Source organism: Momordica charantia, assembly GCF_013281855.1.
Source record: "Momordica charantia cultivar OHB3-1 chromosome 3 unlocalized genomic scaffold, Mcharantia_2.0 BLBB01000003.1, whole genome shotgun sequence".
Classification (NCBI taxonomy): domain Eukaryota; kingdom Viridiplantae; phylum Streptophyta; class Magnoliopsida; order Cucurbitales; family Cucurbitaceae; genus Momordica; species Momordica charantia.
Window position 1 is genome coordinate 14,669,648 of NW_028275161.1, and position 23,983 is coordinate 14,693,630.

General features: G+C 34.4%; 1 protein-coding gene across 1 annotated transcript; it reads left to right on the plus strand.

The window, feature by feature from the left end:
- Nucleotides 1–14,194: 14,194 nt before the first annotated feature.
- On the plus strand, nt 14,195–22,996 carry ABCG3 (ABC-2 type transporter family protein). The gene is made up of 12 exons (XM_022297144.2): nt 14,195–14,437; nt 15,267–15,919; nt 16,020–16,099; nt 16,381–16,667; nt 17,763–17,934; nt 18,236–18,349; nt 19,190–19,318; nt 20,190–20,381; nt 20,672–20,758; nt 21,490–21,762; nt 21,847–21,954; nt 22,608–22,996. Exons 2-12 carry the CDS (start codon nt 15,448–15,450, stop codon nt 22,857–22,859), a joined length of 2,166 nt encoding a protein of 721 aa, XP_022152836.1. The 5' UTR covers nt 14,195–14,437; nt 15,267–15,447; the 3' UTR covers nt 22,860–22,996.
- Nucleotides 22,997–23,983: the final 987 nt, after the last annotated feature.

A 23,983-nucleotide genomic window follows, 5' to 3' on the forward strand; every position in this document is an offset into this window, starting at 1 on the left:
GGGGAGATGTGTCTTTTCTAACTGGACTCCTATCATACTTAAGCTCAGAAATAATGTCAAACTCCCTCCGCCCAAATGACACCTTATTACCAAATAGGTTGAAGCTAATGGTGTCAGGTGTACTATCCTCGATCTCCCTAAGTAGGATGTTGTGTATCAATGGCCCGTTAAATACGAGATCCAAGTCAAGGAGATGACCGAATACAGTTTTCCTAAACATCCTAAGTTGTGGTGGGGTCAATTTACTTTTAATGGCTGCGGTAGTCTTCGCTAAGTGCGACAGACATGTCAAGTTGGCGGAGGCATAGGATGAGGAAGGGATTTTAGGTACCATTTCCATTTTGAATTAACCTGGACATGAGTAAATAAAGGATCCAAAGATGAATAATATGTTGTTTCCTATAAGAATAATATGTTAAAAATGCACAATACATATAAATAATGACCAACCATACATATATAATAACCAACCACTCTACTAACCAACCTAAACAAAAAGATAATGTAAAAGCTTGTCCTGCCAAAATTCTCAGGTCATTCTCGGGCGAAGACGTGCACGAGAATTCATACAGTATTAAATTTTCGCTCGAAAATTTTTAACACTGTATGAATTCTCGTGCGTTTTACGGGCGAGATCGTGCCCCGAGAATTTATCCAGAGACAAACAATTCCACAAGTTTCGAATCACTTCGCCCGAAGAGCCCCGAGAATTCTCACAATCTTTTCACCCGAAAGCCCCCGAGAATCATCGATAACTTGTTCAGATGAATACCCCACTGAAAAAAAATCCAACCCCCAACCCACTTCGCCCGAAATCCACCGAGAATTGTTCAGATTCTACAAAACCCACCCCAAAACGATGAAATTCCCAAACACTTCGCCCGAAATCCATTGAGAACTACTGGTTCAGATGAAAACCCACTCCAAAAATAGAAGCCCTAACCCACTTCGAACGAAATCGCCCCGATAATTTGTACGTTTCCTAAAAACCCACTCTGAAGTTTCAAATCCCTAACTTTAAACCACCGATTTTACAGAAATCGAAACAAAGAAACCACAAAACCGAAGACGAAATTGCCGGAAATGAAGAAATAAAACAAAAATTAGGAACCTTCTTACCTCAATGCTTCAGGTGTGAGAGATTAAGCGGGAGACGAAGACGAAATCCAAAGAATCAATAATAAACAGTAGTAAAGGAGGAAGATAAAGGGGAAAAAACGGAAGACGAAGACGAAGAGGAAGAGGAAGAGGGAACAGGGAATGAGTGCAACGGTTATTTTTTCATTTTGAGGGGCATAAATGTAACTTCTATTTTTTTTAAAACTAATTAAAATAATCAGAAAGGTTATTGAAAACATTTTTTTAGGGGTGGGTTACTTGAGCAAATCGAAAACTTGGGGGGTCATTTTAGTCAAATTCCCAGTGTTAATCCTAGCCCTTCATTTAATGTCGTCATATTATCTTTTTCCATTTTGTAACTTAATCTCAACCTCCATTAAATTTTAATTTTAACTCCCCGTCGCCGTCGTGATAATTAAAAATTAAAAAAAAAGACACACAAACCGGCAATCCAACCCAACCCAACCTGAAAATCTTGAGTTGGGTTGGGTTGGGTTGACCATCCAATTTAAACATGACGGTTCCTATATATGACCAATCCGAAAATTCGAATTTGTTTCAAAACTCCTCCTAACCCGATGGATTCAACCCAACTCGTGAACACCCCACATGATCGAAGTTGAAGAGTCCAATGAACCCTCCTTACCATATATACTCAATTAGCAAACTTGGCATGTATGGTCCAAGTTCTTGGGCCACCAATGGCTAATTGGATTTGGGATTTCTCAAAGTCAATTGGGCCTTTCTCTAAGAAAATAACATTATCGTTTGTCACACATATATACACACACTATAACATTATTATTTATTTATGAATGTAGTTGAAATTTATTTTATTTTTTACTTTTCTAATTCAATAGTTGTGGAGTGGGGTCGAACCATTCACTTTTAGAACGGTCATATATATTTTATCTATTGAGATATGTTTATTAAGTGTAGTTGAAATTTGACTATTATAATAAATAATGAAAAAATGATATATATATATATATATATATATATAAAATACAGACATCATTACATAAAGCTTGAAGATCATAATAATAATAATAATAATGAGGAACAGCCCCATTAGGTTGGTTGTAGTAGTTATGTTGTGTTGCTTGAAAAGCAAGATTGTTTTGTAAGGTATTCAAAATGTCTCCCAAATCGACCCTACAACACAACAAAGATTGAGGAGTTTGGATTCCATTAATCATGTATTGTAAATAGTTTATATATATATTTCGTAAAGTGTGTTAAAGAATATATATAAAAAAAAAACCAATTAATAATACTTACGTAAACTATAAGTAAATTGTGGCATGATAATAATATTCAGCGCAAATACATTTTTCCGTCTCTAAAGTCTTTTAATCATTTAGATTTAGAAAATGGTTCTAAATGGTACATGGAATCATTTAAATCATTTAATAATCAGTGGAAGTCTTTGATGATGCTGTAGTTTTAAATTAAATAACAAAAGTATATTAACTTGTTGTTGAGGGCAAAATAATATTGCCATGTGGAGGACAAGGCCACGGTGAAACCTTCAAAGAGTTTGAGATGCTCGAGGTCGAACTCCCTTACTAACTTGAGCGAACACTTAAACTTTGGAGTTTTTACAATTGAGTTATCGAAAAAGAAAGTACACCTTATAATATAGGTAATGATTATTAATTTTTTTAAAGCATTTTCTTGACCATTCTTCCATGATCTCAGGATTCTTCTCATTCGAATGTGGTATCAGTTCATTCATGTACCTCTTCTCTCTACTCGGGCGTACAACCTCGACCTGGTCAACCGAGACCAATCACTTTTTATTGCACAAACACTTGTAGTTGATTGGACCATGTTACTATCTTCCCCTGATCCCTTTATACCTTCTCCCTCCTTCTTTGGCAACCTTGCAATCATCATTGTCGCTCGCCTGTCATCGTCATCATCGTTCATCGTGTTGGGTTTGTAAGGTGATTGCAAACAAAGTCTCACATTGACTAGGGAAGGGAATGATCATAGGTATACGGTAGGACAATTATCTCCATTGGTGTGAGGCCTTTTGGGTGAAACCAAAAGCAAAGCCGTGAGGGCTATGCCCAAAGCGGACAATATCATACTCCTTTTGAACTTGATTTATCCCAAACCTTAAGAGATCAAAAGTATATTTTTCCGTAATAAACATTTTCTATGTTTGGTGGAATTGCGTTCCATGTGACTTGAACTCAAGACCCTGCTTCAAGCTATCCCTCGGAGACTTTGTTAAAAATATAATTTTGTTGTTTGTACTTTTGTTACTTTTTCATTTTCATCTCCTAAATTTAAATTTTACTACATTTTGATATTCGATTGCACTTCAAATTTTTGTAATTTATTCTTTGTAATACAAGTGATAATTTATGTTACTATATGTATGACATATACTATAGACAATAAACATTATTACATTATGATTATTTGATTAACTTAAAGAATAGGGGCTTTAATGTCAACTTGAAAAGAATAAGCAAAAGAAAGAAGAGAATGAATAGAAAAGATGGAAAAAGAAAAGTAGCTGGATTCCAAAAATCATATGCTTAGGAGCCTTACAGTGATTTTTTAAAAAACAAAAACCAAAAAATAACTTGAATCACTAATACCAAGATTTTTTTTTAATTAAATTATGAGCCGTTTCCCTCAACTTTGTGTGGGGCTAAAAAATGTGCTTCAAAAAGAAAATCAAAGTGAAAGTCATGAGCCTATTATAATCTCAGATTAAAGAGATTATTGTACGAACGTTTTTGTGTTCAAAGTGATTTAAACAAAAAAAAAAAGTCTCTGTTTAAAGATAAGGTAAAGATAATGTTCTTTGTTTGAAATTTAACAAATTCATGTATTTGAAGTTAGTCACTAAACTATGAGCATTTTGTTCTTTAAGTTTAAAATGTTTTAATTCTGATTTTAATTCCAACAAATATATGGTGATGATGCTATTATTTAAATTTATTAAATATGTGACATCTGGTTAAACTAATGAATGATAATTTATCATAAAATGACATGAGAATAAGTTAACTAGACAAAATAAAAGTGCACGAGCCAAAAATTTTAGTTTAAAATGTTTTTTTTTTTCCTAACCCACTCCATCATACTTTTTAGCCTATTTGCCTTTATCTTATCCAACTAGTTGTTATTTTTTAACTCCTAAATTTAACCATATGTTTAGACTGAAGTTTGTTTTGTAAGTTGTTAGCCTTTTTAACTCCTCAGCTCATGTTTCTTTCTTTTTCGTATATATATTTACCAGTAATGAGTGAATAGGGGATGCAGAAAATAAAAGAGTTAAGAATTCTAGAGGGTGTTGAATTCAGAAAGTTACCCCTACTCTTGTAATCAATTTGAGGTTGAGCAGTTTTTTTCTTCAACGTAATAAAATCTCTAAAACCCTTGTAAGTGGATGTAGACCAAATTAAGGTCGAACCACTATAATTCTTCTCTGCATTCTTTCTTTTATTTTTCTTCTTTGTGTTGTTCCATCGTCTCTGGTTTGGATTTATTACACTAGTTTAGTACTCTCTTTGTGCTCCATTGTATCAAATTATTGCTCCTTAATTCGGTATGTTACATTTATGCCAATATTTAAGTAACATTGGTAAAGGAAAGAGATTTATTAGAATCAAAATTCAATATTTAAGTAACATTGGTAAAGGAAGAGATTTATTAGAATCAAAATATGATTTTAGGGGATAATTAAAACTTTTTTAGTTGACCAGGCATGCTTTTTCCATTTAAGATTGTTGAATAATATATATATACATATACATATAGATATGTATATACATATACATAATAGATATATAAGAATATATATACATATATAAGAATATATATTAATATATATTCGTAACATGTACAACAAGGAAAACAGTATAAAGACATCACATATTCAACACTTCATGTCTATGACTAAGACATTTTTCTTAAAAACAAAAATATATTTAGATAGCAAAGTTTCTACTTAGTGGAATAATCTCTCCCATCGACGTGTAAAAATTAAGGTTTTAAATATCGATATCAATAAAAATGTAAATATCTCAATTTCACATAAATGTCGATAGAAATATAGATATCGATAGATATTTCTGAAAATATTATAAAAATAAAAAATTTATAAAAATTATTTAAATCATGGAATGAGATTTCATCTTATTAATATTACGTCAATATTAGTAATATTTTGGTGATATTTTTTATGTTTTGTCGACCTTTTTGCAATACTATAGAAATGTCGATTTATTTTTTATATTGATATCGAATTTATGGACATATAAAAATGTCGATATATCGACTAAATACCTGACTGTTAGTTTATTTCGGTGTTACAATGAAGCTTGTATAACTTAAATACAATAATGCTTATATAACTTTTCTTTTTTTTTTCTAATATTTTTTATGGGGGGAAATCTCCTAGAAATATAATGATTATGCAGGGTCCAAAATGCCCTTATTTAAGCTAGGGCTCCTTTTCGAGGAGTGTGCCAAGAAGTATGATAGAAATCTTATGGTCATAGCTGTTATTATAGCTTGGGCATTTCAAAGGGAAAAAAAAGTAAAAAAATTCAATATTATCATTTATTTTTTTAATACAACACGTTGGGAGGATTCGAAGTCACAACTTCTTAATTAGAAGAATATATTAATTACCATTGAGTTAGGTTCGTTTTGACTATTATTATTATTATTATTATTTTCCTTTAATGCAAACCAACCAAATTTTTTAGGTATTATGTTTAATATGACCGTCATTTTTATAAAGTTGTATGTTGAAAACATGATTCCGTGGAAAATCATCTCAACCAAATAATTTCTCCAAGTTTTTATTTTTATTTAGAACACTAGATTTCCAACTATCAAAAGTACTATCAGTATAATTTGAAGTTAACTTTATATCTCAAAGTTTCCTTAAAATTTTCACCAAAAGGATCAAAACAGGAAACAAAAGGTTATTCCATTACAAGTTTCAAACCCTAGAAAATAGAAATATTCAAAGTTCGAATTGAAATAAATAATAGATCTCAAAGATAATTATATATATATATATATATTAATAATTTTTTTTCAAAAGATTTAATATATAATCAGAAAAAAAATATAGATTTCAAAATGACATCAAGGTACTAGTGGAACAAAGAGACCTATCAATAATGTTGTAGGAACTTCAACAAGAAAGTCAAGAACAGAAATAAAATGGACAAATGAAAAAAACAAAATTCATTAATGAAAATAAATTTCAAACCGATTCGATCAATGATCAAGGACGTAACTAGAACGAATGAATATATGTCTTATCCATTGAAGTATGTGCTCGGTATACAATTAATATTAGTAGATAAGTGTTCCATGCTCATGAAAGCAGTGGAAATAAAATTTCATTGACCAAATAATGACAATTATGTGTTTTAAAGGTTAATTTTGTTGATTATATTACCCCCAAAAAAAAAACGTATACAGTACATTAGCAAGTGCCTTAGGGTAATTATTTTCAATGTTTTTATCTTGCACTAAAATGTCACTTCTTAAGAGTTTGACAATATATCAAAAATTCTTTAAGACTATAAAATGGCTGATGAAGTTAACTATTTCTTATTTCCTTAAATTTTAGAATTAAAAAATAATTTTCCTACTTCTGGATGCTAAAGTTTAAATTACATACTTGATTTTTTTTTTTAGAAACAATTTTATACTTGATTAAGAACCATAAATTTTAACTTAAAATAGCAGTTTATCATATTTATTAAAATTAACATATAACATCTAGTGTCAAAATTTAAGAGATTCATTAAAAGAAAAAAGAGTCCTCTGTCTTTTGATCAAACCAAGATTATTACCTTTACTATATAGTAATCTTTGCTAGTTATATATAAGTAAATTGGAGTGACATAATAAATTATCAAAAAAAAAATTTCCCATAACGGTGCAAAAATGTAGATGAATTAAATATCAAGTTTTAGCAATTTGTACAAGTAATAATTAAGAATCGTGGAAGTCCGCTAAACTCACAGTCTGATGCTTCGATCATCTAGTCTTGGTCCTCTCATTATCTGATTCCCGAAAAGTAGAATGGAAGAACTATTTGGAACTCAGCACGATCGTACCCTTCTTCTTTTTGACCGGACAATAGGATGTGTTGGGATTGGTGGAGCCAAAATGACGTCGAAACGAGCTAAGGAAGAGTCGGGATCAAGCCGGGACACGTCGGGACGAAGCAGGGATGAAAATAAGTGAAGCGGGGCGTTGTAGGCCAGGAGGGCCGAGGAAGCAGCGCCGCGACCGCTGCTGCAGGGCACCACGGCGCTAAAGGACTCGTTGTCTGATGGGCGCGGGCGGAGCTTGTTTCCGTCCGTAGCACCATGGCGCTGTAACGACGATTATAAATACTTAGCAGTTCCGTTTTAGGTTTTCTTGAGTCGTCACAATGTAGCAGCGTAGGGTTTTTTGCAGCAGCCGACTTTGGGGTGTTTGGCAGCTAGCTTCTGGTGGCGGGCTCGAGTATTGACAACACAGATTGGAGAGATCAAGATCATCATGTTATGGGTATTGTATCTTGATTATTCTGTGAGAGTTTTCATTCCTGTACTTAAGTATAGTGTTTATAATACTTAGAAGTTAAAAGGCTTGTGTTAGGACCTCTAGAGGGGACAAATATTGAGGTGAGATATTTTGAGTGCTTTGTATCTAATCTCAATTATAATGGAACCCGCATCTGAGTGGAAGACTAGACTAGCCCATAAACTGTTGGAATGAACCAGTATAAATCTTGTGTCGTTTATTGTTTTTCCTATTTTTCTCTTGCAGTGTGTGATTTGCTTAGGTAACTGGATATAACTGTGGAAGGGGAAATTATTTAGAGCCATCAATTTCCTAACAAGTGGTATCAGAGCTGTAAGGTTGCAGCATCGTGGGGATCCAGTAAAAAGTCACATCACTACTTTGTGAGGTTGCTGAGATTTGATGGGGAAAGATTTTGGGTTTGGATTTTGGAAGATGCAGACAGATCTTCATAAAATCCTGGAAGAACGATAGGGCACTGGGATGAGATGGATGAAGAAGCAGGGGATATGGAACGTTTTCTGCCAATAAGAAGGGACACATTAAACTTTTTGCAAGAAGCTTTAGGAGGATCTATAAAAGGGAATTCTTCTGACGTTGCAGAAGAAAGAGTAAAAGAGTTTCTAGCATATGTTGAAAGCGACTCAGCTGATCAACCAGTGGTGGACACTACACATCAGCGCTCGTTACTTTAGACAACGTTGGTTCTCATCCTTTGTTGCAGGAAATTATTTCTCAGTAAGGATGGGGAATGTGAGTGTCTCCAAGGTGAGAGGAATTGGAGATGTTTGTTTGAAGACAGACGTAGGGGCCGAATTGGTGTGACAAGTCGTTAGGTAATTTTTCGTTAGTTTCAGATTGAGTTTTATTATCCGTAGAGAAGCTAGACAATGATGGCTACGATAGTGAGTTCGCTGGGGGAAACTAGAAATTTGTGAGGGGATCTGAGTTAATGGTGGTGGGCCACAAGAAAGCTTCTGTTTATGTGTCTGTTTTTAGGTTGCCAAGGGATCTGAGAGATAGATGATGCACAGTGTAGCTGCAGATGGTTCAGGGTGAGACTTGAAAGAATCAGCAGCATTGACAGTCAGGACAGATCAGATGAATCTGCATTAGTTCAAGTACAACAACTGGAAGTAGAAGAAAGGGAAAGGGAACAACTTAGTGAGGTGTTCAGTTGATTGTCGGAATAATACCCCAGTTGTCAGAAGGATGAGCGAGCTGATGAAGTCATATAGGCGAATTAGTGCATTGGAGGGTATGAGTTCTGTTTCTAGTGTGGCAACAGACTTGGGTGGGAGTGCCAAGTCATCAGGGAAATCTTTCTTTAGAGGTTGTTGGGTTCGATCGAGAAAGGAAGTGACAGGAACCACTTAGATCGAGTGGGAGCACGTGACTATGTCTCTAGCGTCTGGGAGACAAGACCACGTATGATTGCTCAGTCTCGGGACAATCACAAACAGAGCTTGGGTAGGGCCGAGCAATATGGATCAGTTCATTAATAGATGAGTCAGAACTGTGCCTTGATAGAGCGTGTCAAGAAGTTGAAGGGACACCGTTGATGTAGTGGGAGGTAGGATTGTCGCTTTGTCTCCAAGTGGGAGATTGTTGGGATTGGTGTAGCCAAAACGACGTCGGAACGGGTTAAGGAAGAGTCGGGATCAAGCCGAGACACGTCGGGATGAAGCAGGGATGAAAATAGGTGAAGCGGGGCATTGCAGGCCAGGAGGGTCGAGGAAGCAGCACCGCGGCGCTAAGGGACAGCGCTTGATGGGTGCGGGTGGAGCTTGTTTCCGTACGTAGCACCATAGCGTTGTAACGACGATTATAAATACGTAGCAGTTCCATTTTAGGTTTTCTTGAGCCGTCACAATGTAGCAGCGTAGGGTTTTTTGCAGCAGCCGACTTTGAGGTGTTTGGCAACTAGCTTCTGGTGGCGGGCTCGAGTATTGACAGCACAGATTAGGGAGATCAAGATCATCATGTTATAGGTATTATATCTTGAGAGTTTTCATTCCTGTACCTAAGTATAATGTTTATTCTACTTAAAAGCTATATGGCTTTTGTTAGGACCTCTAGAGGGAACAAATATTGGGGTGAGATATTTTGATTGTTTTGTATCCAATTTCAATTATAGTGGAACCTACATCTGAGCAGAAGACTAGACGTAGCCCATAAACTGTTTGGGTGAATCAGTATAAATCTTGTGTCATTTATTGTTTTTCCTATTTTTCTCTTGCGGTGTGTGATTTGCTTAGGTAACTGGATATAACTGTGGAAGGGGAAATTATTTAGAGCCATCAATTTCCCAACAGGATGCGATCAAATTAGTGAATTAAGGAGAGAGTTTTCAATAGAGTCACTCTAAGAATGTAAGATCCTTATCCCTTTTGAAGGATGAACTTTATAGTTAGAGAGTTAACATTATAGTTAGAGAGTTAACATTGAAGAACATATAATTTGATAGTGAAAATCTCGTTCTTTATGAGTGCTTGAGTAAACCGTTATAAAGTAAATGAGATTATTTTATATATTAGTAAAGTTCGTTGACAAAGTCGAGAAACAGTAGTGCATGCATATAACCTATACCAACGAAAAGCTCAACTACTATTGAATTTACATATTTTATATAGACAACCTATTATATATTGACTATATATATGTATATTATATGCAATGCAACATGTTAGCTTCCAACAAAGCTGCTATAATCGCTTAAAAACACATCTCATAATTATGAAAAATTTTATTTTACAAAGTGATCGATCGAAGAGGTTAACTATTCTAATGTATGATCTTATAGTAGATCTTCTCTATTAACTAATAGATGACTATCTAATAGACAAGTCTTAGTAGAAATGGAGATCTTATAGAAGAGTCTGTGACAATTAATACTCATGGGAAGTAAAGATAAAGTCACGAGAGTTGACGAGGAGTCTTGTTCATTGACAAACTTAGTTGATAGGACTCCTGATTTGGGTTGAGAAAGGTACAAGTTACATGCACATATTTAGTCAAAGTTTGCTCATTTGCTCGTGTACGAGCATAGATGAGTTTTGATCCAACATTGCCAAAGCGAGCATAACTCAGCGGTAATTGGCATATATCTTCAACCAAGAGTGTAACGAAAACAAAGATGAATAATAAAGCGGAATCAAGAGAGAAACCATACGTACACTACAAGAATTTCAGGTTTTGGCGATGACGTCAAAAGCCTTGAGCGACGAAAAGTCCTCGCTGTTGGGCCGTCACCAAAAGGTTTCGGCGATGAAATTTTGCTTTCATCACCGAAAGCTTCTACGACGACGAATTGGCAACGAAACTCGTTTTCGTCACCAGGTCCACCTTCGACGACGAAAACAAGATTCGTCGAGGAAGAACTTCTATTCACTATTCAACTACTTAATTAACTTACAACAACTACAAATTAACTATCAAGCATAACTCTTAAAAAGTGGAAATTCTAACAAATAAACTAACACAATGTTGCACTAATTCTTAACACTCCCTTTAGTGCAAACATATAGATACATGCAACAAAACTGTACACTTAATGATTACTTCAATCTTCCTTCATAGGAGTAGTCATTGCTTTTATCTCCTTCATATGAAAACGATATACGATAACACTGAGTTGCTTCCCATTTTTCAATTTCTTGACATGGTTGAGAAGTATAACATCATTTTCTTTCTCCAAGCACAAGAAGTCAATTTGAAATGTAACAAGGTCCAAACATATTATGTCATAACAAAAAATACACATAATTTCTGAACATTCTCTAGTAGATAAATACTTCGATTCAATATGACCCAATATCTCACAAACTTGAGTGACATAAGTCATGCTAACACCAACCAACTTTGCTAGGCCAAAATCGCCAACAATGGCTCCAAAATCTTCATCAAGCAACATATTTAGCAACCACAACACCTTGACGAGTAATCATTGGATTGCAAATTTCAAAACAATACTCTAAACCTCGAGTTGTGTCCAACGATATACACATTTGAGTAGGTCAATCCAAAGCAAGGTCCTCAAGCTTAAGTTCTCGAGAACGGTAGACAACGATACTCAAATTCTCATGTTGGAAAGCATCTCCTTCAAAGCTTTCGCTCCATGCAAATCCTTTCAACTAACGGAAAGAAACTCTTTGATTAACTTTACCTGTAACATCTACAAAAACCCCGCATGTGTAGCCTTTATAATTACCCTTGCAGAAAAACAATAATCCGACCAAAAAAACCAAATATTAACCCAGCAATAAGTCCAGCTATAAGGCTATCCTCTGAATTATTTAAACAACTTAAGCTTGTACCATCTTTAGTACAAGAATGAGCAGAATTTCTGCCACAATTGAACTTGTTTTTAGAAACACTCCCAACATCAGTAACCTGATAGACTAAAACAAAATTCTCCTTCAAATTTGGACCGTAGCAACCACCTTTACGAAGAACATTGTCCAATACACAATTTTTAACATTGACATGTCCTTCCATATCAGGATGTAAGGAATTACCAACCACCACATTGACTCTTCTTCCATGATGAATACAAACGTCATATATAAGAGAAACATTTCCAATAGCACTGTGATGAGAACAACCAAAATCAAAAGACCAATCCTCACTGTAAGCGAAAGAAGCATTAGCATAACAATTAATGGGTTGATCAGTAGCTTCAATTGATAAACAATATTCCCAATTGAGTTGTTCGAACTTATTAATTTCCTGTACAACATATGCTTATGCTTCTTTAAGTTTCACTCGACAATTTTGTTTAATATGGCATGGTTTCCCACATCGACTACATACCACCTTCACTCGACAATCACGTTTGATATGTCCCAACTTTCCGCACCTAAAACATCTTTTTTAATTACCCTTGGACTGCCTTTCATTTCCAGAATTCTTGCTATCATCTAAAGAACAGAAACATAACTTCTTTCTACTTTGTCTCTTGTATAAAGAATACCTTCTACCTCGAGAGAAGACCGTTTGTTGTCGCCAAGCACTTGTTTCACCAAGGCTTCCTGATTTGAGAGTAAGTTTTCCAACTCAATGATAGAATATTGATTTACCCAACCTTGTATCGAGGGAATAAATGACATAAATTTCTTTCGCAGTTGACGAATAAGATAACGTCGCAAACGAGCATCACTAATGGGCTCTTCCTCGTCCAGTTCTGAAACTTCATAACACAAAGTTTTAATTTTCAGAAAGCACTCTGAAACTGACAAATTACCTTGAGTTGTTCCAGCAAGTTCGTTATCCAAATACTGCAACATCGTCGTGTTCTCTTGAGTGAACAACTTTTCAAGTGTATCCCACACTTGTTTTGGAGACTTATCGTCACGAACATGCTCGATATACTTCTTGCCAATAGAAGTTTGCAAAGCAAATAAAACTTTGCCACATTTGATCTTCAACTTCCTTCGTACCTTAACATTTTGTGGAGTATTATCTGGAATTACACTATCTTCACCAGATATAAGATCCAACAAATCTTGCCCTTGTAGATAAGCTTCCATACATAGTCTCTAGTAGCTATAATTATCACCGGTAAGCTTGTCTACACAAACATTGCTTCCACCGTTCATCTTCACCTAGTATTAAACTCAAATACTAAGTACTAAACTCAAACAACAAACACTAGACTCAAACAACGAGTACTAAACTCAAACACAGGAAAAAGAACCTGAACGCTCTAATACCATGTAACGAAAACAAAGATGAACAACAAAGCGGAAGCAAGAGAGAAATCGTACGAAGGAAGAACTTCTATTCACTCTTCAACTACTTAATTAACTTGCAACAACTACAAATTAACTATCTAGCATAACTCTTAAAAAGTGTAAATTCTAACAAATATACTAACACAATGTTTACACTAATTCTTAATAAAGAGGTTGAGTTCGATCTCTCACTTCCACATGTTGTACTAAAAAAAGTTTTGATCCAACGTTCTTGCTCTGTTTAGTCAAAGTTTTTCTCTTGGACATGTATGAATAGAAGTGACTCTATATTTAGGTAAGATTTGTTGATCATAAATAGTTGTGTTTTGTCAAAAGACAATTGAACTATATAGAACCCTTCATTTTAAAAGTTTAAAAAATTACAAAAATTTCCCTCTGATTCCTCTTCTTTTACTTTTCAAAATGAGTTACAATAAACATATTGTTAGTTATCTTCTTTACTTTTTAAAATTCTTCTTCCTATGCTGCACTCCTATATATATGAACATATAAATAAATTTGTTATCAAAGTGGAGGGATAAATTAAAAAGTGGTACTCATAGTTTAAAGAAACATGAAAAAAGCACAAGAATTTAATGCGAAAGAAACAACAAAATAAAAATAGAATCCATCCCATATATGCGCTTTTCCACCTAGCTTTTATTAAATTTTCAAACCGCTGTGCTGGGGAACCCCCAAATCATTATGTCCGTATAGAAAACTGGAAATATCTGTAATAGATTAAGAAAAACAGGGAAAAGAAGACGACAAAAATCCAAAATCAAGGAGGAAAAAAGATAAAGAAAAAGGATGCAAAGCAGAGCAAAGCAAAGCACAGCGAGAACTGGACTATGCCCCGGCAAAAGCGGGTCAAAGGATCCACTTCTTAACCTTACCTACACTCTGTATTCCCACATACTCTCTCTCTCTCTCTCTCTTTCTTTCTTTCTTTCTCTGCTTCTTTTGTGAAACAACAAAGCCACCCAGCATTTCCCCTTCTCTCTGCTTTGGCCCAGATCCAGGTTTCTCTCTTTCTTTACCCTCTTCAAGGCGTTCATTAATTTTCCCATTTCTGTTTGTTTATGTGGTGTTTGATTATGATTCATGAGTTCCTTAACCCGTTCATTAATTTCCCTTTTGTTTTTGTTTATGGGTTTTTGCCCCTTGTTTGAAAGCTGATAAATGGAAGCAAAGTGATGAAAAGGGGACTGAGGAATGAGCGTTTTTGAGCTCTGTTTAAAGTCTAATGGGGTTTTTATTTAGTGGGGTTTTTCGCTTCTCTTCTGGTTCTCCGTTATGAATAGTCACAGAGTGTCTTTCCCCTTTTCTTTTTGTCTTCTCTGTTTTCTTTTGTGATAGTCTGGAAATAGAATGTGAAGTGTTTGTATTTCTATGCAGGATTATAGCTGGGAATATTCGTGTTGAAGTTTAGGGAGGAGTAAATGTATATTTGGTCTATATGTCATTAGCTGAGTTTTTTTTTTTGCATGTATTTTTTGAAAATGAATATCTGCTTGTCTTATTCTACTGCATCGAGAAGCTTGAGCCGGATTGTAGTTTCAGTTTTTGTTGCTTTTCAATTGTTTAATGAAATATTTGTGAATCCATTGTAATAAATATATTATCTTCATTTTGCAACCACTTCAATTCTTCAGGAGTTTATTTTATTTTATTTGTTTTCTCTTTTTTCCCCAACTTAAACTGTTTGGGACTCTATTCAGGTGAAGAAATTTCTTAATTCACTTTGTCACTAGTTCTTCAAGAGCCTTTCAGAACTGACATTGCCAATATCAACTTCTGTATTCTACTTCTGGTCATGAAAACACTAATAGAACCTTTACCACTTTACAGTTTTTGGAAAGAACGGTGTACCTCGGGTTTCCTGATGCAAGGTTTTCAGCATAATGAAGCAGGGCTATTTTGTTTCATGAGACCATAGACTGCTACCATTTCAGCAGCGTGGAATAATTGAAATGTTTACTCCAATTTGAAGTTTTAGAAACTGGAAGCAATTTCTTACGAGGAAAACGTTATGGAGGAAATTCAGTCTCAATCAGATAATTATAGGTCCTCATCATCTTCAGCAAGTAGTCCAGTGAGTAGAGTGCCGTCAAGTAACTTCTTTTACCTGCGAAAACCCGGTTCACTTAGACAGCCTATCTCTTTTGAGGATTCTCCAGACTGGGAGGATAATGATATTGATCTGAGGATTGATGAAGGAGGTGACTCCATCAATGTTGCAACCACCCCTGCTTCACCCTCTCTCTCAAAACTTAACAGTGGTTCGTTGCCATCCCCTCCATTACCAGAGGGCACAGCCGTTGGAAGAAAAATTTCTGGGGCATATATAGCATGGAAAGATTTGACTGTAACAATAAAGGGGAAAAGGAAATATTCTGACAAGGTTGTGAAAAGTTCCAATGGCTATGCATTGCCTGGAACTATGACAGTAATCATGGGTCCTGCGAAATCGGGGAAGTCTACACTACTGAGGGCAATTTCAGGTTTCCAGCATGCCATGCATAATAACTAATCTTAAAATTTTTAGCTTCTTCTTTCCTTATCATGTTAAATTTAGGATTTTATTTTTACGGTTTATTGTAGGTAGATTACATCATTCAGCGAAAATGTACGGCGAAGTATTTGTTAATGGAGCAAAATCACACATGCCCTATGGGTCTTATGTAAGTGACATCGCCTACCACTGCATTTTTCGTTCATATCTTTCAATTTATCTGTGATTTTATATTCTGTAATCTGTCTCTTCTATTTTCTATCCATCTCAACTTCAAATTCAGAAGTTAATTATTTATTATCACTCTAGTTCAGTATTATTTGCTTGGTATCATGATAACATGCAGGTGTTTTTCGGTGTTGCCAATTAATAATGATCATGATTTCGTGTTTCTTGATTTGGTGATATTAATATTTAGTTAAATAAGTGCTGTTTGCCTATATTTTCCAGGGTTTTGTTGAGAAAGAGACGTCTTTGATTGGTTCCCTCACGGTTCGGGAGTTTCTTTTTTACTCGGCATTGCTTCAACTACCTGGTTTCTTTTTTCAGAAAAAGAATGTGGTAGAGGATGCCATCCATGCGATGTCGTTAAGAGATTATGCGAATAAGCTAATAGGAGGCCACTGCTATATGAAGGGCCTTCCTAATGGTGAGAGAAGGCGTGTTAGCATTGCTAGAGAACTTGTCATGAGACCACAAATATTATTTATCGACGAGCCTCTTTATCATCTTGACAGGTACTTTTGATATTGTTTTTAATTTTTATGGATTGTTCTTACTTCTTAGTATTTCTACTCTCTGCTCTCCAATGAAATGTAAAAATCTGTGGCAATCCTAGACTGTACGATTTGCTTTACATTCAGTAGGCGATAATCAATTCATAAAGAGATGTCTAGATTCTGTTGGTGTGATGGTGTTTAAAGAGAAAACTCTTATTTATTTATCAGGATTTTAAGCCTTTTGTTTTGAGAAATGATGGTCAAGAACAGTAGGAATGAGAGCACAAAAGAAAGGACTTCACGGGGACATGGAGTATAAAGGTTAAGAATTTTGATGTAAATGGCATCTCATCTCGAAGTATTGAACCTGGGTACTCTACTAAACTTAGGCAAGTGGCTTCTTATGTGCAAGCAAAGTCCTGTAGATTTCCTTCTAGAAATCTCAACCTAAATACTTTTGTTGCCATGGATCATATTCTTTTGTTAGGTTCCTTTAGTGAGAACAAACAAGCTTCATGGAAGGGTACATTTAATATTATTAAGCTAACTACGACTTCCCATTGTGCTATGTCGAAGGAATTTTGTAATTATTTCTCTTTTGATACCAGTCCTTGTTGGGGAGTTCTTTTTTAGGGATTGGTTTCAGATTGGGGTGTTTTATAACTGTACATATATGTATCTGTGTGTGTGTATGTATTTTATCTGGGAAGTCTAGTTTGTATCCTTGAAGGAATTCTAGCTTCCTAACTTTTCAAATATCAATGGAAAGTTGGGTATCATTGTCAAAATAAATAAAGATGAATAAATGCATCTTCATGTGAATATGATACGTCGAGTTGGAAGTGAGTAGAGAGCTAGTTGCCTAGACCTTGCTATTTGATGACAAACTCATGGAGAAAGGGTAAATTGGGCTAGTTTAATGGGAATTTTTTCTTCATTATGGAAATTGCCTAGACCGCGATGAATGGTTATGCTGACAAAATAGTGGCCATGGCAAGGGCTTAACTGAACGGTCTTGCCATGATCGGTGCACCAACCTCACTGGTCACCATAGGTGAGTTCTGTGCTAACGCCCGCTTGAAGTTGCTGAGTTCATTGATTTGCTTGTTTCAGTGTCTCTGCACTTTTAATGATGGTGACATTGAAGAAACTTGCAAGCACAGGATGTACTCTTGTTTTTACCATCAACCAGAGCAGCACTGAAGTATTCGGCCTTTTTGATCGGATTTGTCTTCTTTCAAACGGAAATACCCTGTTTTTCGGAGAAACATTAGCTTGCTTGCAGGTAATATTAGCATTTGTAATTTGTTAGTACTCTTATGTAATTTTTCATTGATGTAATTTTTCATTTCATCAATGAAAAATTATGTTTCTTTTAATATGTATATATATATATATATATACAATATCAGTGTGTATCATGTAAATGTTAAAATATATTTTTTACCTTTCTTGTATTTGGATCTGCTGAACCATTTTGTAGGGAATCATGGATTCCAAACAAGCATTTTGCTTTTCTTTTTTTTTTTTAATAATTCACAAGCATTTTGGTTTTGACGACTAATGGTTCCCTTTTTCTGATGAAGCACTTTGCAAATGCCGGGTTCCCTTGTCCAATCATGCAAAGTCCTTCTGATCACTTTTTACGAGCAATAAATACAGATTTTGATCGAATTATCGCAATGTGCAAGAATTGGCAGGTAACCTGTTACAGTCTTATTTTTATTAGCTCAACTGTTTTTTTGAATTGGTTTGAATTGTTTGAGAACTAACATGTTGTGTGTTTACTTATAATTATTGTTGGATTTTACCTATTGTTTTTCAAATTAAGTGTTACTTAAGTCTTTTTTTTTCATTTTCCTTTTTGCCTCTAATATTTCATTCTAATTGTAGCTGTCTAATAATAAATTTTAAATGGAAGATAAATACAATTAACTTTAATAGTTCACATTTAAATTTAGGTAATTAGCTTTATTTGAAAATTTTATGGTTTTAAATAAATCAATTGTATTGACAACAACCTGTAGACGCACATGCTTTGTTTTGGTTATGATGTTTTACTTGGAGTGGAGCCATGACAGGGAACAGAGTAGTCTTCATTAATTATTTTCATAATAAAAAAGGCTCATGAATTCATCTTTGCACCATCAAATTTAATGTCCTTTTAATCATTAGTAATGTGTACGAGGAATCAAAACAAATATTATGTAGAGGTAATATGATTCATCGCATTTAAGTCACTCGTTAATAAAGTCTCCAAGGAGAGATATTTAGTTTTATTTGTAATAGTTATCTTTTTAACTGTTGTGACTACGATGACTAAAAAGTAAAAATAAGTAAATAAATGACTTATAATTTTGTTTTAAAATTTGTTAGTGAGCATCTGATGCCTAATAACATTCACCGAACACATGCAACGCTTGTGAGTAATGACCAGTTTTGCTGAACGGCTGTTATATTTGAGGCTCATAAACTATTTGTCTGATGTACTTTCATACATTTCTTCTTAATTGTAAATGCATCTGCTTCCCCGGTAACAGGATGACCAAGGGGAGTTTTCATCTGTGAATATGGATACCGCTGTTGCAATCCGCACACTTGAAGCGACATATAAATCGTCAGCAGATGCTGCTGCAGTTGAGAATATGATATTGAGGCTCACAGATAAGGTATAACATTTTTCTTTTTTTTAAAAAATGAGAAGTCTGATACACATGTCCTGTCTTATATTATTACTTTGTCTTCTATTACTTGGTTTCTTGGCATGCAGAGAACTATGTTCCCTAAAGGATAATTTTGGATTTTAGTCATTTGTATGATGAAATACATGTGGGTTTAGATCCTATTATGATCCCTAAACTTTCATACTTATTTCACTTTGGTCAAATTTTAAATGTTCCATTTTTTTTTCAATAGGAAAGGAAAAAGTTCCATTTTAATCCATCAGTGCTTGAACTTAAAGGAACTTAAGAATCTAAATTCATTTGGAAACTCTGACATCCAATCTACTACAAAATACTTGTGTCTATTGATCGACAAAAATATGCCCATGTCAGACTTTTGTCACATATGATAAGAATTAAAGTGTGTTTTATGGAAAGTTAAAAGAACTAAAGCAAAATATTTGAAAGTTTAGAAATCAGAATAGAATAAGTATTCAAGTTCAAAAACCAGAACTAGATTTATACCGATAAATGTTCTTTGATTATATAAAATAAACATGAAAGCTTCTTGAACAATGTCCATGAAAGGGTATTGTTTGCACCTTTGTTATAATTTCTTTGACCAGACAATTAAAACATGATGAAGCGAACAAAAGTTAGTGCAGCTGCATTTGTTTATATTAATAAATCATTTTCATCTTGCACCTGTTTGCTGTACAAGTTCATGCTTTGCTCCAAGTTACTTTCTTGATTTGAGTGTACGGTGGATTATCTTCCAAAAGCTCTTACGTTTTTCCTGGTACATTGTCGATCTTATTCAATTCAGCCTCGTTTGAAGGTGAAGTAATTAATATGCCACATGCTGCTTCTTTGACAGGAAGGTCCATCTCTTAAAAGCAAGGGAAAGGCGAGTAATGTTACGAGGGTTGCAGTTTTGACTTGGAGGTCTTTATTGGTTATGTCAAGGGAATGGAAATACTATTGGCTTAGGCTTATTCTTTATATGCTACTTGCAGTTTGCATCGGTACAGTATTCTCTGGCTTAGGACATTCTTTGTCTTCAGTTGTGGTAAGTTCCCTTTCTATTTTCTTCATTCAGACTAGGAATTTGGTCTGATTATTTGCACCTCCAGTTAATACATTAATTACGTATATTTAAAATTATAGACAAATCCAGACAACTAAGGACTAGATCTTAGTGCATTTTGTCAGTAAAGACGCTCTTCCACTTACAATACCATGTCGTCTATTTAAGTCGTATCGATCATGTATGTCAATGGTCATTATGTGTTATTCCTTTCACCCCTTTTCACTTTTAGATGTTTCATTCCCTTTTTCCCTTTATTGTCCTAAATGCAGACAAGAGTTGCAGCAATTTTTGTATTTGTTTCATTCACTTCTCTTCTAAGCGTTGCGGGAGTACCGGCTCTCATGAGGGAAGTTAAGGTAATCCTCCCAACTGTAGTTGGTTGAATATTACTTTCCAAGGACTCTGATTGCAAAGATGGACACCCATTAAAATTTAAAATGCAGTTCATTCACACAATTCTTGTAATTTAGCATATCAAGGCATGATTTTTTTATCTAATCCATCTCAGAGTTCATGGAAGAAACTCTGACTATTGTAATAAATGTTTGGTCTCGATGTTGGTACCATCTTCTGTGCACAGTTGTTCTAGTTTCACTCAACAACTGATCTAAAATAGTGTCATTTATACTGTGTTAGATATACTTAAATGTTAGGGATGTTATTAAGATATTTAAGGACATGTTAATCCTTAGCAAGGGAGTTTATTAGAGGTGTGGTTAGAAATAAGGTGGGTTGGAGGGTTTAGAAATATGGATATTTGGGAATAGTCTTGGGAGTGAACAAAGCCTTTAGGAGGATGCTTAGAAACCTTTTGTAGTTTCCCTTCTAATATCAGTAGCATATTTTCATAAAATTTTCTTTCAATTTTTAATTTCTATCAAGTTGGTATCAGTGTGGCAATTTTGGCCATGGAATGAAAAATATTGATGCTCAATAGATGATGAAGATTAAAAAAACGGCCACTTTTATAAAACCATTGAGGTGTTGATATATTTTTCATTGATGTGGTCCATGAAATCCTTGGCATTTGAATATGTTTTCATCTTAGTCTAATCCATCTAGTTAAAAATGTTTCTACTTGTTTCAGATATATACTAGTGAAGAATCAAACTATCATTCTGGTGCATTCGTCTTCCTACTCGGGCAACTTCTCTCCAGCATTCCTTTCCTCTTCCTCGTTTCCATCTCGTCAAGTCTCGTCTTCTATTTCCTTATAGGACTGCGAGACGAATTCAGATTGTTGATGTACTTTGTGCTGAATTTCTTCATGTGCCTCTTGGTAAACGAAGGACTGATTCTGGTGTTGGCCTCGTTATGGAGAAACATTTTCTGGATCGTTTTGACACTCGTATCTGCACATGTATGTCCGCTTATTCAGACATATCTATGCTTGTTAACAATGTACGATCCTCGTCTCTAATAGACAGTACATATGTTGTTTCAGGTGCTAATGATGCTCTCAGCAGGTTATTTCCGAATTCGAAATGCTTTGCCAGGTCCAGTTTGGACATATCCATTATCTTATATTGCATTCCACACCTACTCTATCCAGGCAAGTTCACTCACGAGACTCATTATTCTCTCATTACTTCGACATATTCAAACTGGTCCACACTTTTTACAGTTTTGCCTCTGGCTATTCTACCTGTTAGGCCTTATAAATCTAAACTAACAATGTTGTAACATTCCTACTTGTTAAGGATCCCACATTGAAAATCGACATATTCAAACTGGTCCACACTTTTTACAGTTTTGCCTCTGGCTATTCTACCTGTTAGACCTTGTAAATCTAAACTAACAACGTTGTAACATTCCTACTTGTTAAGGATCTCACATTGAAAAAGATAAGAGATTTAACGAGGGTTTATAATATAAGTAGGCTGCTCCTCTCATTGACAATTGATTTTGAGATGAAATTCCATGGATATTAATATGGTATCAGAGTCCAAAAACTCAAACGAGCATTCGGTCCAAAAAAATAGAATCCGACCAAGATTGGTGAATCCAAACGAGGCACCATCTTGAAGGGACATGTTAAAGATCCCACATTAAAAAAGATAAGGGTCCTAACAAGGGTTTATGATATAAGTGAGTTACTTATTGCCAATGGTTTTGAGATGAATCCCATAAATATTATTACCACTTAGGTTTTTAGGTCGGAACTCAAGATGATTTAATACCATCATTCATGTTCTTTTGTCACAGGGGCTATTGGAGAATGAGTACCTTGGGAGTTCTTTTGCAGTTGGTGAGGTAAGAAACATAACTGGTTACCAGGCTCTCCATAGTGCATATGAAATCTCTTCTAATACTCACTCCAAATGGAAGAATTTGTTGGTGTTGTTTCTCATGGTAGTGGCCTACCGCGTCGTAGTTTTCGTTCTTTTACATTTTCGAGTTGGGAAATTTACGAGTTTGCGTAAAGTTTACCGTTGTAATCGGGATATGACAGATTGAGAAATGTGATATAGAAATGCTACTAGTAGAGCCTTCTGTTCAGCAGTTTACAACATAGGTTTCTATTTTTTATTTTATTTTATTTTTTTGTGCACATTCAAGGAATGATGCAATTGCAAGGTAGTCACTTCTGTTCATTTTGTTTTGTTTGCAAATTGCAAGTCTCTTCCATCTCCTTCTTCACCTCTAGGAAAAGCTATATTTTTTTAGTTGGACTTGGAATTTTTTATTTATTTAATTTTACATTATAAAGGAGGGGAGGAGATTATAAGGAGAGACATTAATGTTCAGATCAGCATGGTGGAATGAACTTTGTTGTAATTTAAAAGGTATATAGAAAATATTTAAAAGTTTATATTTTTTCTATACCTTTCTCTACAATGAAAAGATTATGTAGTGTAGCCATAATGAAGATTTTCACCCTAGGTTACCAAGTTGAAAGTTTTGAACCTAATGGCAACTTGTCAAACTTGTCAGAGAATTATTATTATTTTTTTAAGTTTAAATAGTTAAATTAGTTGAAATATATATTATTGATCAAAAAATGGAGTTTCAAATTTTTCATTCCCTTCAAAAAAATTTGTCATTATATGAATTAACTTTTTTTTGTTAGTTCAATATGAACTTTTTTTTTTTTTAGAAAATATGAGAATTTGGACCTCCAATCTAAAAGGAAGGAATCATATGTCTTTAAGTTATGTTCATGTTGGTTATATGAACTATTTTATTGATTCGAAGGTTGTAACAATAAAGGGCAACTGCAGCAATGGCCAAATTTAATAACACGTTTTAAAAAATGACCAAACCTATGGGATATTGCAATAATGGCTAAATGATTTTTTTTTTTAAAATACTGATAAAATGTTTAGACAAATATACTCTTGTAACCAATTAGATATATATGATAGCGATCTAAGATTTTTGTGAATCGAAAAAACAATCAACCTTAATTTTAGGGAATCAACCGTATGTAATAAAATGTAAATGAAATTAAAATATTTATTTTAAATCTAATTTAAAATTACTAATTATTATTTTAAATCTAATTTTAAATTACTCATTAGAATCTGAAAGTAAATTTTAAAAGAAATTGATAAAAGTGTGTTGGTATAGATTTTAAAATT

Coding starts and splice junctions, on each gene's coding strand:
- ABCG3 (XM_022297144.2), top strand. CDS start 15,448: ATGGAGGAAATTCAGTCTCAATCAGATAATTATAGGTCCTCATCATCT. Junction 17,935..18,235: donor AAACATTAGCTTGCTTGCAG/GTAATATTAGCA, acceptor TTTCTGATGAAG/CACTTTGCAAATGCCGGGTT. Junction 20,759..21,489: donor CTCTCATGAGGGAAGTTAAG/GTAATCCTCCCA, acceptor TACTTGTTTCAG/ATATATACTAGTGAAGAATC.